This window comes from Ovis canadensis, chromosome 14, assembly GCF_042477335.2.
Source record: "Ovis canadensis isolate MfBH-ARS-UI-01 breed Bighorn chromosome 14, ARS-UI_OviCan_v2, whole genome shotgun sequence".
Classification (NCBI taxonomy): domain Eukaryota; kingdom Metazoa; phylum Chordata; class Mammalia; order Artiodactyla; family Bovidae; genus Ovis; species Ovis canadensis.
Window position 1 is genome coordinate 76,541,623 of NC_091258.1, and position 14,957 is coordinate 76,556,579.

General features: G+C 61.3%; 2 protein-coding genes across 6 annotated transcripts; both read right to left on the minus strand.

The window, feature by feature from the left end:
- Positions 1-229: 229 nt before the first annotated feature.
- Positions 230-3,908, minus strand: NAT14 (N-acetyltransferase 14 (putative)). 3 transcript variants are annotated; one of them, XM_069551966.1, is made up of 3 exons: positions 3,854-3,908; positions 2,160-2,275; positions 230-1,389 (listed from the first exon to the last, which is right to left on the minus strand). In XM_069551966.1, exons 2-3 carry the CDS (start codon positions 2,229-2,231, stop codon positions 841-843), a joined length of 621 nt encoding a protein of 206 aa, XP_069408067.1. In that variant the 5' UTR covers positions 2,232-2,275; positions 3,854-3,908; the 3' UTR covers positions 230-840. The 3 variants fall into 3 exon arrangements, with proteins under 3 accessions (XP_069408067.1, XP_069408065.1, XP_069408066.1); XM_069551964.1 differs by lacking the exon at positions 3,854-3,908 and adding an exon at positions 2,675-2,771; XM_069551965.1 differs by lacking the exon at positions 3,854-3,908 and adding an exon at positions 2,522-2,700.
- ZNF628 (zinc finger protein 628) lies at positions 3,416-9,873 on the minus strand. Of its 3 annotated transcripts, XM_069551895.1 has the most exons (3): positions 9,646-9,870; positions 7,157-7,350; positions 3,416-6,624 (listed from the first exon to the last, which is right to left on the minus strand). In XM_069551895.1, exons 2-3 carry the CDS (start codon positions 7,161-7,163, stop codon positions 3,533-3,535), a joined length of 3,099 nt encoding a protein of 1,032 aa, XP_069407996.1. In that variant the 5' UTR covers positions 7,164-7,350; positions 9,646-9,870; the 3' UTR covers positions 3,416-3,532. The 3 variants fall into 3 exon arrangements, with proteins under 3 accessions (XP_069407996.1, XP_069407997.1, XP_069407998.1); XM_069551896.1 differs by lacking the exon at positions 7,157-7,350 and having other exon boundaries at positions 9,646-9,873; XM_069551897.1 differs by lacking the exon at positions 9,646-9,870 and having other exon boundaries at positions 7,157-7,439.
- Positions 9,874-14,957: the final 5,084 nt, after the last annotated feature.

The window sequence follows — 14,957 nt, forward strand, 5'->3', positions numbered from 1 at the left end:
TCTTTCTCTCTCTCTCTGCACTAAGCAGCTGTGAGGCGGAAAAAATTCGGTAATGGGGCGCGTGAGTCAGAGGGCTGGCAGGGAGCTGGGCTGCCTGAGCTCATCGCCTCCCCTGCCCCCAGTCCAGCACACTCCCCCCTCCCGACAATTACTGTCAACCTCGGGAAGGAGGGGCCAGACAGAAATGGTGGGTGTGGAGGCAGACTGGAAAAGGCATCAGAGAGAGATGGCGAGCAGCGGTTACAGGCTTTATTAACAAATGGGTGTAAAAAACCAGATGGGTCTGGCCGCCCCTCTGGGCTCCCACCTTCCTGGGGAGGGGCTGGGCAGGCAGCCCTGTGCCCACCACCCCCTCCCCGGGGCTCTCTCCAGGCAGACAACACTCCCCTGCAGAAGCTTTGCTCAGCCCCTCTCTGCCTCTGCAGCCTCACCCCTTCCAAGCATGGGCATCGCCCCCCACCCTACCTCCCCGGGGCTGAGGGGGGCCCTCGTCCCTGTTTGGGGTACCCCTGCCAAGTCCTAACCCCAGTGGGGGGCGTACTTGCTCGGCCTCCTCTCCTGCCACATGTCATAGCACAAGCAACACAGGCTTGGCAGACAGACAGATAAGATTTCTCTGTGCAGACAGAATCTGAGGCAGGGGTTGGACGGGTTGAACTCTCTAAGAAGTTCAAACACTATGGATGGGCATCAGGCTGTGGCAGGGTCTCTTGCCCTCTGCGGGCCTCAGCTGCTGGGCCCTGGCGGGGGGTGGGGGGGGGTGGGGAAGGATGGTGTGGAAGTGCCTGCACACAGCAGGTGCTCACTAAGTGCTGCTTTTCCTCCTGCTAGGGTCTGCAGTCACAGTTCCTTGCTGAACTCGCGCACCAGCGTGTAGCCCATGCAGCCCCAGCTCCGCTCGGCCTGGTAGCCACAGCCCTCCAGCATCCCAGCCACGCCCCAGGCTGCCACGGCCACCGGGACCACCAGGCGCGCCCGGGGTTCCCCCATGCCGCCAGCCCAGGCTCGTGCCCGGGACTCGGCAAAGGCCAGCAGGCGCCTGCCTACGCCTCGGCGGCGGTGCCAACGGGATACCGAGAGGCGGGTGACCCGGGCCCCATCCCCAGCACCGGTGCCTGGGGCCAGGGCCAGGACCCCACACACGTCCCCCGAGCCCCGGACTGCCACCCACGGCCCCCCGAGGCCGCCGGGCGGGGGCAGCGAGCCCCAGCGGGCCCGCAGGCCCAGCTTCATGGCCGCCACAGCCAGGAACACGGGCAGGAGGAGGGCCAGGGCGAAGGAGGCCAGGACGAAGCGAAGGCCGCTGCTGGCCGCAGCCAGGAGGAGCAGGGCCGGCGGCCGGGTCAGTGCATGAAGGGCCACGCGGTTCTCTGTGTCCTTCACGCCAGCCTGCGGGCAGGAGGAGCAGTCAGCGTGGGGGAGGCAGGCAGTGGGGGCGGAGGCAGGCCCTGCCTGGGGTGGGAGCAATCGGAGGGGAGGGGACAGCAGTGAGCCGGGGCCTGTGGCAAGCTTGCCGTGGCGTGAACACACTGCTGGCTGGCACACTGGGCTCTGAATGAGGGAGCTGGTGAATTAGGAACGGTGGGCGCTCCGGGTTCAGTGGAGTTGCAGGCGTGAGGCAACAGGGGAGACTGGACAGAGGCGCGGCCCCACCGAGCGGGGAAGCTGGAAGGGCCTGGGGGTCCTCGAGGGCCAGGCTTGGAGGAGGAGGAGGCCGGGGCACAGGGCTGAGGGGAAGGGGGGAGATGGAAGGGCTTGTACTGCGCGGGTTACGGCTTGGATCCATGATCGGGGAGCACTAACATCCCGCGTACCATGTGGCGTGGCCACACACACACACCCAAAACCGTTCTCAATCTCCAGGTTAGGGAGAAGGCACTAGAAAGAGGAGGGTCCAAGGCTGGAAGTGTCTTAGGCGCAAAAGATTGATTTCCAGGGTCACCGCTGGCTCAGGAGGGTGGCTGAAGCCACTCGGGATGCCCCCCGCCCCCTCCCGGGCTCCCTGGTGCCCCTCATTCTGTCCCCTCCCTCCCAAGCTCATTGGTGTCCCCACTCTGTCCCCGCCCCCTCCCGGGCTTTCTAGGTTCCCGCCCCCCACCCCCAAGTGGTACCCTCCGTCCCACGCCCCCGGGCTCAGTGGCGCTGCTAATGACTCTCACCTTCAGCATTTCCAGCACTAAGGGTTTTTCATCTTCCCTCATCTCCCGCACCGACAGGTGGCTGGGGGCCATGGCAGCCCCCAGGCTCCCGCGCCCCCAAAGGAGCAGGCGTGCACCTGGCGAAAACAAGCAGGTCAGTGTCAGGAGGGCACCTCTTGTTCCCCAAAGTGCCCCAGAGCTGCGGGCCAGCAGCGGCAGCGTGTCCAGGTCAGGAAGCGGGATGCTGGCGGCCTCCAGGCGAGGCCCGAGACAGAACAGGCTTCCCGGTCAACCCAGCGACCTTCCGAAAGCCTCTCGGGTGAAGCCCTCGCCCCAGGCGGTATTCGGCGACCCACGCCTAAAAGCCTGGTGCCCGCCAACACCTGCCAACAGCGCGCTGCCTCCAGGCCCCGCAGCTGCCCTGGGGGTAAGTGAACCCCCCAGCCAGGGAAAGGACCGCGCTCCCCGCTCCCAGCGCCTCTGCCCCCGGCCGCCCCCGAGCGGCGCCTGTGGCAGGAACGAGGACTTTCAGACACCTCTGTGGGTCGCTCCGGCTTTTAACAAGATGCGGGGGGTGGCAGGGTCGGGGAGGGGTCGCCGGCGGAAGTGACGTCAGACCCGCGCGCTGGGAGCGGGGCGGTGCCTGCTCTCGGCCTTAGCAACCGTTGCCAAGCGTCCGGCATGACAGGTTAGAGCCGGGAGGAGCGGCGGAGAGAGCTGGCGTGCGGGACGCTGGCAGGGGAGGGGGCCGGACTGAAGGGCCTGGAACTATAGACCGGCTGGGGGCGGGCAGCCGGGCTTACCCAGCGCGCGCCCCGGCCGGCTTCCCGAAAGCCCCTGGTTGCTAAGCGACCTGAGCGCGGGGGTGAGGCCCCGAAGGCGGCTTGATTCCCACTGGCTCCCCGGCTTTCGCGGGCGGGGCCGCGACAGCATCTCAGACCCACAGGTTCCCCACCTGCCCACCAGGGCTCTCAGTGACCGTTGGGATAAGCAGTCCCGCCATCCACCTATTTTTCTGCACGAGGAGGGGTGCAGTGACTTACAGAGGAAGTGGCAGAACCGGGGTTCCAGATTCCAGCGCCTCCCCCATACCGTGACTGTTGCGTCCCTTTTCTTAAAAAATGGATAAACAGGGCCCCCACAAAGGAGCAGCGGCTGGCCCCAAGACGCAAAGTCACCTGCGAACCAGGAAGCAGGAGACCCCACCAGTTCCCAAGTGGTGGCTATGGGCATGACATTGACCTCCCACCCCATCAATAAGAAGAAAAAACACGAGAGGGGATTCTGGTCTTTATTTGCAAGCCCAGCCTGCAGCTCCCTCCGCCCAGCCTAGCCCAGGCGGCGATGGGGTGGGGGCCTCTTCGTGGGGCGGGAAGAGATACCCGTGGTCCGACTCAAAACGTGTGCACCAGCTGGACCGCGGGCAGAGTCTGGACAATCTGGATGGAAGGCAGGCCCTGTGGGGCCACGCCCCCGGGTGCCGCTCCTGCGGGGACCACTTGTACCATCTGGGGGCCCGGGGCCGCAGGGACGCCCGCAGGAGCAGAGGCTGGGCCAGGTGGGGGGGGCGCCAGTAGCTGCAGCGCAGCGGCGCCTCCCCCAGCGCTGCCGTTCTCCAGCAACTCTGCGGCTGGGGCGCTGCGGATAATGAGCAGCTTCTGTCCGGGCGGGCCGGAGGCGGGCGGCTCGGCCAGACCCGACGGTAAGGTCTCTACCTCCTGCACACACAGCTGGGTCTGCTCCCCGTCGGCCCCGCTCAGCACCAGCACGCTCTGCAGTCCCTCTTCCGTCTGCAGCGTCTCAAAGAGCACATCTGGGACTACCCCCGGGCCGGCCTCGCCCTCGCCAGGCTCCACTGGGCCGGGGTCCGCCAGTAACTCCTCAGCTGCCCCGCTCTGAACTACTAGCAGATTAGGCGCCTCGGTGGTCACGGCTCCCCCGCTGGAACTGGACAGCGGACCCGTCACAGGCTGGAGCTGGACCGTGGTCACCTCCTGGGCCGGCTGGAGTTGGACGGTGGTCAGTTCCGGGGCTGGACGAAGGGGCTGGAGCTGAACCCCACTCACTTCCTGTGGGCCTGTTTCCCCACCCGCCACGTTCTGCAGAACTATGAGGCTCTGCCCTCCCACGTTCCCCGCAGCGTTGCTTCCTCTCTGCACTCCTAACCCCCCAGGGCCCGGCAGCCAGACTACTCCAGCCCCCGGCCCAGCTTTCCCCGCGGCCCGCGGGCCTTGCCGGGCGCAGCTGCCTCCCCCAGCGGGGCCGGAGGAGGGCAGCAGGATGAGCTTGGGGGGTGCAGGCGGGGGCGGGGGCGTGGGCGGCTGGACGCTGCTGGGAATCAGCTGCAGGCCCTGAGCCGTCTGCACCAGGAGAAAAGTCTGCGAGTTGGGAGCGGCGGGGCCGGGGGCCGCGGCCGGGGCCGTCCCCCCAGCCACCTCTAGGGAGAGCGTGGCCTGGAGGTGGGGGAGGACGTGCACATCCTGGGTGGCCGACGGGGCAGGGGCGGCGGCCAGCGGGGCCGGGGGCTGAGGGCCGGCCGCGGGGGCCGCGGGGGCATGCGTCCTCAGGTGCCGCTGCAGGTAGGCAGCCATGACGAAGCTGCGGCCGCAGACCGGGCAGGTGAAGGGCCGCTCGGCCGAGTGCGTGCGCTGGTGCAGCAGCAGGTTGGAGGAGTGCGTGAAGGTCTTGGGGCAGAGCGGGCAGCGGAAGGGCCTCTCGCCCGTGTGCACGCGCTGGTGCTGCCGCAGGTTGGAGGTCTGCGCGAAGCTTTTGCCGCACACGCCGCAGGCGTGGGGCCGCTCGCCCGTGTGCACGTGCCGGTGGCGGCGCAGGCATGACGTGTTGCGGAAGGCCTTGCCGCACTCGCCGCAGGCGTAGGGCCGCTCGCCCGAGTGTAGCCGCAGGTGGTACTGGTAGTGCGAGGACCACTTGAAGGTGAGGCCGCACTGGCCGCAGGTGAAGGCGCGCAGGCCCGTGTGCACGCGCTGGTGGATGGCGAGCAGCGATGAGCGCTTGAAGGCCTTGCCGCACTCGCCGCACTGGTAGGGCCGCTCGCCCGTGTGGTCCCGCAGGTGGTAGCGCAGCCCCGAGGAGCCCTTGAAGGCCTTGCCGCACTCGGCACACTTGTAGGGTCGCTCCGCCGAGGCCGGAGCCGGTGCAGGGGCCGGAGGGCCGGGCGCGGGCCCCAGTGGTTCCTGCGGGCAGGTGACCTCAGCGGCCTCGGCCTGGGGGGGCGGGCGCCCGGCCGCGGCCTCCTCCACGTGGCTCTGCTGATGTGCCAGCAGGCTGGCCAGCTGCGGGAAGGCGCCGTCACAGCTGCCGCAGCGGAACGCCTGCCCACCCGCCGCCCCGTGGCTGTGCTGGTGGCGGGAGAGGCCGGCCACTGTCCGGAAGGACTTCCCGCAGGGGAGGCAGGCGAAGCCAGGGGCAGCAGCGGTGGCGGGAGCAGGCTGGGGCAGCGGGGACCGCGGCGGCGGCGGTGGGTCGGCCTTGGGCGCCTCGGAGGGCGCGGCGGCCGGCGGGGGCGGCGCCTCGGGCCCTGGGCACGGCTGGTGCTCCAGGAGCAGCTCCTCGCTGCCAAAGCCAAGCTCGCAGCCGTCGCAGCGGTACACCAGCTCCACCGTGGTCTCGGCCGCGGCCAGGAAGAGCTCGGGCACCACGGGCGGGGGCGCGGGTGGCGGCGGCGCGGGTGGGCTGGGCGGTGGCAAGGGCCGCTGCAGGTAGGCGTCAGAGACCAGGACCTTGCCACCAGCGGCGGGCTCGCGCGGCGGAGGCCCAGGGCCGGCCCCCGGGACAGGGGCAGCGGCGGCGCCGCCGTGCGTGCGCTGGTGCAGCAGCAGGTTGGAGGAGTGCGTGAAGGTCTTGGGGCAGAGCGGGCAGCGGAAGGGCCGCTCGCCCGTGTGCACGCGTTGGTGCTGCCGCAGGTTGGTGCTCTGTGTGAAGCTTTTGCCGCACACGCCGCAGGTGTAGGGCCGCTCACCCGTGTGCACGTGCCGGTGGCGCCGCAGGCTGGACGAGTTCTTGAAGGCCTTGGGGCAGTCCGGGCAGGGGTAGGGCCGCTCGCCCGTGTGCTGCCGCAGGTGGTACTGGTAGTGCGAGGACCACTTGAAGGCCAGGCCGCACTGGCCGCACGTGAAGGCGCGCAGGCCCGTGTGCACGCTGCGGTGGATCTGCAGCAGCGACGAGCGCTTGAAGGCCTTGGGGCAGTCGGGGCACTGGTAGGGCCGCTCACCCGTGTGGCCCCGCTGGTGGTAGAGCAGCGCCGACGAGCCCTTGAAGGCCTTGGGGCAGTCGGGGCACTTATAGGGCCGCTCGCCCGTGTGCGTGCGCTGGTGGTGCAGCAGGCGGGACGACCAGCGGAAGGACTTGCCGCACTCCCCACACTCATACTGCGCCGGTGGGGCGGGGGCCGCGGGCCCGGGCTTCTCGCTGGCCCCCTCGGCGGTCGAGGCCGGCGCCATGTCCGCGTGGGAGCCGACCATCACACCTGGGGAGGGACGTGGGGTCAAGGCAGGCCAGGGGCTCCCCGCACCTCCACTCACACACCAGACCACCGCAGCCCCACACCCACAGGCTGGCCCTTTCAGAGGCAGGGAGCACCTTCCTTCGGACAAGGAGGCTGCCCGCGAAGGAGGCTGCCGGCGATGGAGGCCTTGGGTGCTCAAGGGTGTACTGACTGGGAGGAGCTGGTCACTCCCTGATACGGGGCATCCCCTCCAGGAGGCTGAAGGGCTCTCTGCCCCGTCCCCATAAAGACAGGAGTGTCCTTAAAGGACGCCAGGTCTCTAGCGCCCTGGCTCCGGATCCTTGGGCTGGCTCCCTCTAAAGACCTCCTCCATCCTGCCTTAGTACCTGCTCCCACTGCCCAAGCCCTTTCCCTCTAGATGAAGCCTCTCCGACACCTACTCTCCACTACGCATCCTGCTCCAGCGCCCCCTTCTGGCGGCTGAACCCCGAACCGACCACTGACCCTGCAGCCAGCACCCTAGCCCCCATCCAGACCCTCGCCCCCACCTTACCCAGCATACGGTGCTGCTGGTGACCCGAAGCCGCCTGGCCTCCGTCTCCCTGCGCATCCAAGCCCAAGGATCTCAAAGCTCCCTCCCCATCGCCCTGCACTGCCCACCAGGTGACACCTGGCGCGTCTTCTCTCTTCTCCTCTCTCCTGTGCCCTCTTGCTCTTAGCAGGTGGCACTTGCCACTGACCCTGTGGCTGAGAAAATAAAAGCAACCAGAACAGAATGTTCCCGTGATGCAGCAATTACACCGGTGGTTCTCAATGAGGCCATGCGATCTGCCAGGCCCCCACTACGCCCCCACTCCAGGGGACATCTGGTCATGGATGCAGACTGGGTTGGCTGTGTCAGCTGGAGGGGCAGAGGCCAGAGACGCTGCTCCACGGCCTAAATGCGCAGGACAGAACCACTCACCCCCAAACAGCAAAGAGCCATCGGTTCAAAATGCCAGGGGTGCTGAGGCTGAGAAGCCCTGAACTGCCCCCCCAGCCCTGCCATCTGCCTCCTGCATCTGGGCCAAAGACTCTGACTTTCCTCACCTCCTGGACCGTCCCCGTCACTGCACCCACGGGCTAAGTCTCCCATCTTTAAAAAGAACAAAGACCTTTCACCCCACTTCCTCCTCCAGCTGTGGCCTCCGTTCTGTCTCCATGCAAAGCCACCCCAAAATGCCATCAGTACACCCTTCCTCCCATCTCAAACCGTGCCAACTAGACCCTCCCCACTATCATGGCCTCCATGGTGCTAAAGCCAGTGGTCTCTGCTCAGTGGTCCACAGACACCGTGGTTCTCTCTCCTTGAACCACTGCCCTGGCTTCTGGGCTCCCCACTCTCCTCACCTGCCAGCCCTCCTCTTCTGCACCCATCCTCTCCCTGAGGCTCCACAATCTACAAACGGGACCATTCCGAAACTCCTCTCCACTTGACACCTGACCTTGGACACCTACACCCCTGCTGGGTGCCTAAGAGACACCTCACACTTAGCAGGCCCCACACTTAGCTCCAGCTCCAATTTCTTGTCCTGCTGTCTCCCCTCTGTGTCCCGACCCACTGCAAACATCTCTCTCACCCCGAGTCTTCTCCATCTCTGAAAACACCTTTATTTTTCTTCAGGCCAAAAATCCCCGGGCACCCTCGATTCCTCTCTCTCTGACCAGTCCATTAGCTGTCTCCCCTATTCTGGCAGGAGCATCGCTGGAATCTGACAGTTCTCCTAGTTCCCATCCTTACTCTTCTCACCCCCAGCCTGTTCCCAGCACAGAGGCTGAATGGAAACTGCTGACACAGACCATCTCATTGCTCTGTGCTAAAGGCTTCCACAGCTTCCATCTGACAGCAGAAGACAGATCCCTCCCCCAAACCTACAGACTTCCCACGGCCTGTGCCCTCCTCCCCTCCCTGACTCTCTGCCTGCTGCCCTCTCCAACCCTCATAGCTCCCTGCTCCCGGGGCCACTGCAGGCATGCCTGCTCCCCGCCTGGGGCCCTCACACAGGCCCCTTCCCTCCCTCACCTCCAGGGCTTTGTGGAAACGTCATCTCCGGGAGGTATTCCCTGATCACCCGACTAAACTCTGCAGTCCCTGCCAACACGCTGCAATCTCTTTCTCTGCCTTATTATACCCCCGCCATGGGGCTTATCACTTTCTAATCTACTTCATAATCAGAGTTTCCTAGCATCAGCGCTGTTGAGATCTGGGGCTGGTCGGGGATCCAGGGGTCTGTTCCCTGCACAGCAAGTTGGTCAGCCCCTGGCCTCTGCCCACTGGATGCTAATGGCATCTTGTTCACTGTTGCTTTCCGGCGCCTAGAGTCTGGAATGCATCTGCCACAGAGTGAGTGCTCGGTGAACACATCTTGAGTGAAACAAAGCGGGGCATCCTCTCTGCACAGGCCATAAAGATCCCCTTTGAGAAAAAATGAGCGACCCCTTTGAAATGGAAGCACCTCCTTTTAAGAGACTACGCCAGGAAGCTGCACGTGTCTTTCAGAAAGCAGCATGCCTTAAGAAGACAGCCGTGCTCTGGAAGGGACCGGACCCTGCTGATCCAGTCAACAGCAACCCGTCAAGAGGCCAGGCAACACCCTTCCATCAGGCCCAGCTTCCCCTTTAAGAGGGTTCTGCGCCCGCGTACCCACCTAGCTTGCTGAGCTAAACTAGGGACTTGCTTTGAAGCCACTAGGATTCAGAAGCTTTTCCTTCAGCGTGTGGGACACTGTCAGCGGCCTTTAAGAGGCGAATTCTTTCTGGGGGTGCGGGGTGGGGCAGAGGAGCGATGGGAGAGGGGAGACCTTACGAGCTGCAGTACCTGCCCCGACCCTTTAAAGAGCGGTCCCTTGCCCTTTAAGAGGGCGGGGCCAGCCCGGCGGACAAAAGTCGGAGGTGAGGCAGGACCCTTCCCTTTAAGGCACCCCTTCCGGTTTCACGTTCGCCGTTTCCCCAACGTCTCCGCCCTCCGGTCCCTCCCCCACCACCGCCCCTCCGGTCTCTCACCTGTGGCCCCGACCGGGGAACGAGCGGAGGCGGCCCAGGGCCCTCCCGCAGGGGTCGACGGGAAGGCAGGGCCCCGGCGGCAGCGGGGCGGGAGCGGGGGCCGGGGAGGGGGCGGGGGCGCGCTCCCTCCCAACGGCCCCCGGCGCGAGGCACCCAACCTTTATCGGCGGCCTCTCGCGCACACAAACCCCGACGTCGCCGCCCGTGCGTCAGGACGCCACGTGCGCCAAGGCCCCACCCCTCCACCCCATTGGCCGCTGGCGGCCGCGGCGCTCTCGGGCGCTTACGGCGCGAAGCATCCTGGGAGTTGTAGTTCTCCCGGAAGCCCGACCAACGATCGGATCCAAGAGGCGGTTGCAGGGATGGGACCAAGGCCCGGCAAAGACGGGTCGGGGCGCGGGGTCGGACGTGCCCCTTTACCAGCATCGACTCCCTCTTGTCTGTGATAGAATCCTGAGCGGGCGTCGCCCTGTCACTCCTGGCCCACCCCCAGGTCCTCGGGGTTCCCGTTACTCCCAAGAGGGAAACCGAGGCCCGCAGTGTTGGCGGTTGCGGGCGTCTGTCGCCTGCTCGCGAGTGCGGCTGTCGGGCAACCTGGGCCTGGCTTTGCAGGGGGCTCGCCCAGGGCACTAAGGACTCCTGGGGGCTTAGGGACCGCCGGGACCGTTCTGAACCCCCTGTCTGCCCTTACCATGTTCACCAGCCTCCAAGCCACACCGGCTTTTCTGCGGGCCCTCCAACCCACGTTCTCAGCCAGGGCGCTACTGACATCTGGGCTGACCTCTCCTTGCTGTGGGGGCTGTCTTGTACCTTGCAAGCTGGTTCAGCCTGGCCCCCACCCACCAGAGGCCAATAGGGCTCCCTCTAGCACACCTTAAGACGGCCCCCTCCAGGCCTGGCCACAGTCCTCTGGTTGAGAACCACTGTTCCAAGGCAACGCCCCTCGGCCTGATGGCCATGCCTCATGCCACCCCGTACCCCATTCCTTCTCAATTCCTACTGGAAAGTCGCTATGTTAGGGATAGAATTGGATAGTCATATAGGTAGCTGCAGATAGGGAAACCTAGGAAACTTTGGGAGGCCACTGTAAGTTGATGATCACTCAAGAAAGTTACGGGACCGTGTTCCCTCCCCCGTGTTCCTTTAACTGTAAAATTGTAGCCCACTTAATCCTTGGTGGCAGGGAGGGGCGTCCCTGGTGGCTCAGATAGTAAAGAATCCACCTGCAATGCAGGAGACACAGGTTTGATCCCTGGGTTTGGGAAGATCCCCTGAGAAGGAAATGGCAACCTGCTCCAGTATTCTTACCTGGAGAATGCCATGGACACAGGAGGCTGGTGGGTCTTCACTCCCTGTGGTTGCAAAGAGTCCCTCACAACTGAGCAACTTTTTTTTTTAATCCTTGCGGGCAGAGCTCCCTCACCTGCCCAATTTCACCTCTTACAAGCATCCTATACCAATAACTCTACTTATTCCCATCACTTTGTCTCACTGAATTCTTTCTGTGATGAGACCTCAAGAATCTGAGTTTCATTAAGTCATGAGACCAGCTGTGTGATCTTAGTTGGAAGACTGTGGGTTTGGGCCGGGTTCCAGTACCAAGCTGAGGTGAACGGTCTCCCCTTTGCTAGGTGCAAGTCCCATTACATGCTCATCTCTGCTCCATGTCAGAGGGGTGGGGTCTGCCTTTGCCACCCAGGTGTCCCCAACAACCAACAAGGGGCCCTGTCAGGAGCAGGCGGCACTCTTGAATGAGTGAAGTTCTACAGCCTCCCAGATGGTTGGACCATAAAGAAGGCTGAGCACCTAAGAATTGATGCTTCGGAACTGTGGTGTTGGAGAAGACCCTTGAGAGTCCCTAGGACTGCTAGGAGATCCAACCAGTACATCCTAAAGGAAATCAACCCTGAATACCCATTGGAAGGACTGATGCTGAAACTCCAATACTTCGCCTACCTGATTTGAAGAGCCTGATGCTGGAAAAGACTGAGGGCAGGAGGAGAAGGGGGCGACAGAGGATGGGATGGTTGGATGGCACCACCGACTCAATGGACATGAGTTTGAGTAAACTCCGGGAGATGGGGAAGGACAGGGAAGCCTGGCTTGCTGCATGCAGTTCACGGGGTCGCCAAGAGTCGGACTCGACTTATGGACTGAACAGCAAAAGGCAGCTCCCCAAGGCCCCCAGGCAGGCTGGGGCCGGGGTTATCTGAGTGGTCAGACCTGTCCAGACCAGCAGGGTCTTTATGAAATCCCCAGTGAGTTCATGAATATAAAGCCCTTGTCTTACAGCTCAGCCCCAACATTGCTCTCCTTTAGCTTTTCTTTACCTCCCCTGCCAGAAAAGAGGCCCTGGAGGGACACCTGAGCAGAGCACTGAACGGTCCAGGAGGACAAGTGGGGGGCTAGGGAAGAGCTGCAGTCTGCGCCCCCGGGGTCTGTATCCCTGGCTCTTCCACACGCCAGGCCCCGCCCCCTGACCCGGGCTTGGGGAAGGAGGGAGGAGCCCCCATGAGCAGCGGGATCCCCTTCTCTGGGGCCTGGGGCCTCTTTGGGGAAGGGAAAATAAAATGTGCAGATCTGGCAAGCTCATTTTCAAAGCAGCAGTAACAGCCCTGTGGGGCGCCTGACGGAAAGCCAGCACCATGTCTGGCTCCCGAGGGACACGGGCAGGAGGAGCCGTGCCCCTCACCAGCCATGCCTGCATTGGAGCCCACGGAGCTTTGATTGTGGACTCCTCCGCACAACCCTGCGCCGGACGTCACGGGCCCTGACCCAGAGGGGCCAGCGGACACAGACATCACAGGAGGTCATCAGAGGCACCCGGTCCAGGCTCCGGAGCCTCTAGACCCTCAGTCGCGCCCCCGACCCTCCCCCTGCCTCGCTCTAAGAGCTGGGACATAGCCACGCGGGCCGGGGGCCGGGGGTGTGGGGTGCAGCAAAAGTTGGGCCCCAGTGAGTTTACAAAGTGTTAGTCGCTTCAGTGGCGTCAGACTCTGTGACCCCATGGACTGTAGCCCCCAGGCTCCTCTGTCCATGGGATTCTCCAGGCAAGAGTATTGGGGTGGGTTGCCATTTCCTTCTCCAGGGGATCTTCCCAACCCAGGGTTTGAACCTCAGTCTCCTGCATTGAAACTCTTCACCATCTGAGCCTCTACAGGGGGTGAGGGGTGGCAATAAACGGGAAATAATAACGCATGTCCTATGACTGTGGCTCAGATCATGAGCTCCTTATTACCAAATTCAGACTTAAATTGAAGAAAGTAGGGAAAACCACTAGACCATTCAGGTATGACCTAAATCAAATCCCTTATGATTATACAGTGGAAGTGAGAAATAGATTTAAGGGACGAGATCTGATAGGGTGCCTGATGAACTATGGACTGAGGTTCGTGACATTGTACAGGAGACAGGGATCAAGACCATCCCCATGGAAAAGAAATGCAAAAAAAAGCAAAATGGCTGTCTGGGGAGGCCTTACAAATAGCTGTGAAAAGAGAGGCAAAAAAGCAAAGGACAAAAGGAAAGATATAAGCATCTGAATGCAGATTTCCAAAGAATAGCAAGAAGAGATAAGAAAGCCTTCCTCAGCAATCAATGCAAAGAAATAGAGGAAAACAACAGAATGGGAAAGACTAGAGATCTCTTCAAGAAAATTAGAGATACCAAGGGAACATTTCATGCAAAGATGGCTCCATAAAGGACAGAAATGGAATGGACCTAACAGAAGCAGAAGATATTAAGAGGTGGCACGAATACACAGAACTGTACAAAAAAAGATCTTCACGACCAAGATAATCACGATGGTGTGATCACTCACCTAGAGCCAGACATCTTGGAATGTGAAGTCAAGTGGGCCTTTGAAAGCATCAGTTCGAACAAAGCTAGTGGAGGTGATAGCATTCCAGTGGAGCTATTTCAAATCCTGAAAGATGATGCTGTGAAAGTGCTACACTCAATATGCCAGCAAATTTGGAAAACTCAGCAGTGGCCACAGGATTGGAAAGGTCAGTTTTCATTCCAGTTCCAAAGAAAGGCAATGCCAAAGAATGCTCAAACTACCGCACAGTTGCACTCATCTCACATGCTGGTAAAGTCATGCTCAAAATTCTCCAAGCCAGGCTTCAGCAATATGTGAACCGTGAACTTCCTGATGTTCAACCTGGTTTTAGAAAAGGCAGAGGAACCAGAGATCAAATTGCCAACATCCGCTGGATCATTGAAAAAGCAAGAGAGTTCCAGAAAAAACATCTATTTCTGCTTTATTGACTATGCCAAAGCCTTTGACTGTATGGATCACAAGAAACTGTGGAAAATTTATGAAAGAGATGGGAATACCAGACCACCTGACCTGCCTCTTGAGAAACCTATATGCAGGTCAGGAAGCAACAGATAGAACTGGACATGGAACAACAGACTGGTTCCAAATGGAAAAACTAGTACATCAAGGCTGTATACTGTCACCCTGCTTATTTAACTTATATGCAGAGTACATCATGAGAAACGCTGGGCTGGAGGAAGCACAAGCTGGAATCAAGATTGCTGGGAGAAATATCAATAACCTCAGATATGCAGATGACACCACCCTTATGGCAGAAAGTGAAAAGGAACTAAAAAGCCTCTTGATGAAAGTGAAAGAGGAGAGTGAAAAGGTTGGCTTAAAGTTCAACATTCAGAAAACGAAAATCATGGCATCTGGTCCCATCACTTCATGGGAAATAGATGGGGAAACAGTGGAAACAGTGTCAGACTTTATTTTTTTGGGCTCCAAAATCACTGCAGATGGTGACTGCAGCCATGAAATTAAAAGACACTTACTCCTTGGAAGGAAAGTTATGACCAACCTAGATAGCATATTCAAGAGCAGAGACATTACTTTGCTGACTAAGGTCTGTCTAGTCAAGGCTATGGTTTTTCCTGTGGTCATGTATGGATGTGAGAGTTGGACTGTGAAGAAAGCTGAGCGCCGAAGAATTGATGCTTTTGAAATGTGCTGTTGGAGAAGACTCTTGAGAGTCCCTTGGACTGCAAGGAGATCCAACCAGTCCATTCTGAAGGAGATCAGCCCTGGGATTTCTTTGGAAGAAATGATGCTAAAGCTGAAGCTCCAGTACTTTGGACACGTCATGTGAAGAGGTGACTCATTGGAAAAGACTCTGATGCTGGGAGGGATTGGGGGCAGGAGGAGAAGGGGACGACCGAGGATGAGATGGCTGGATGGTGTCACTGACTCGATGGACGTGAGTCTGAGTGAACTCCGGGAGTTGGTGATGGACAGGGAGGCCTGGCGTGCTGCGATTCATGGGGTCGCA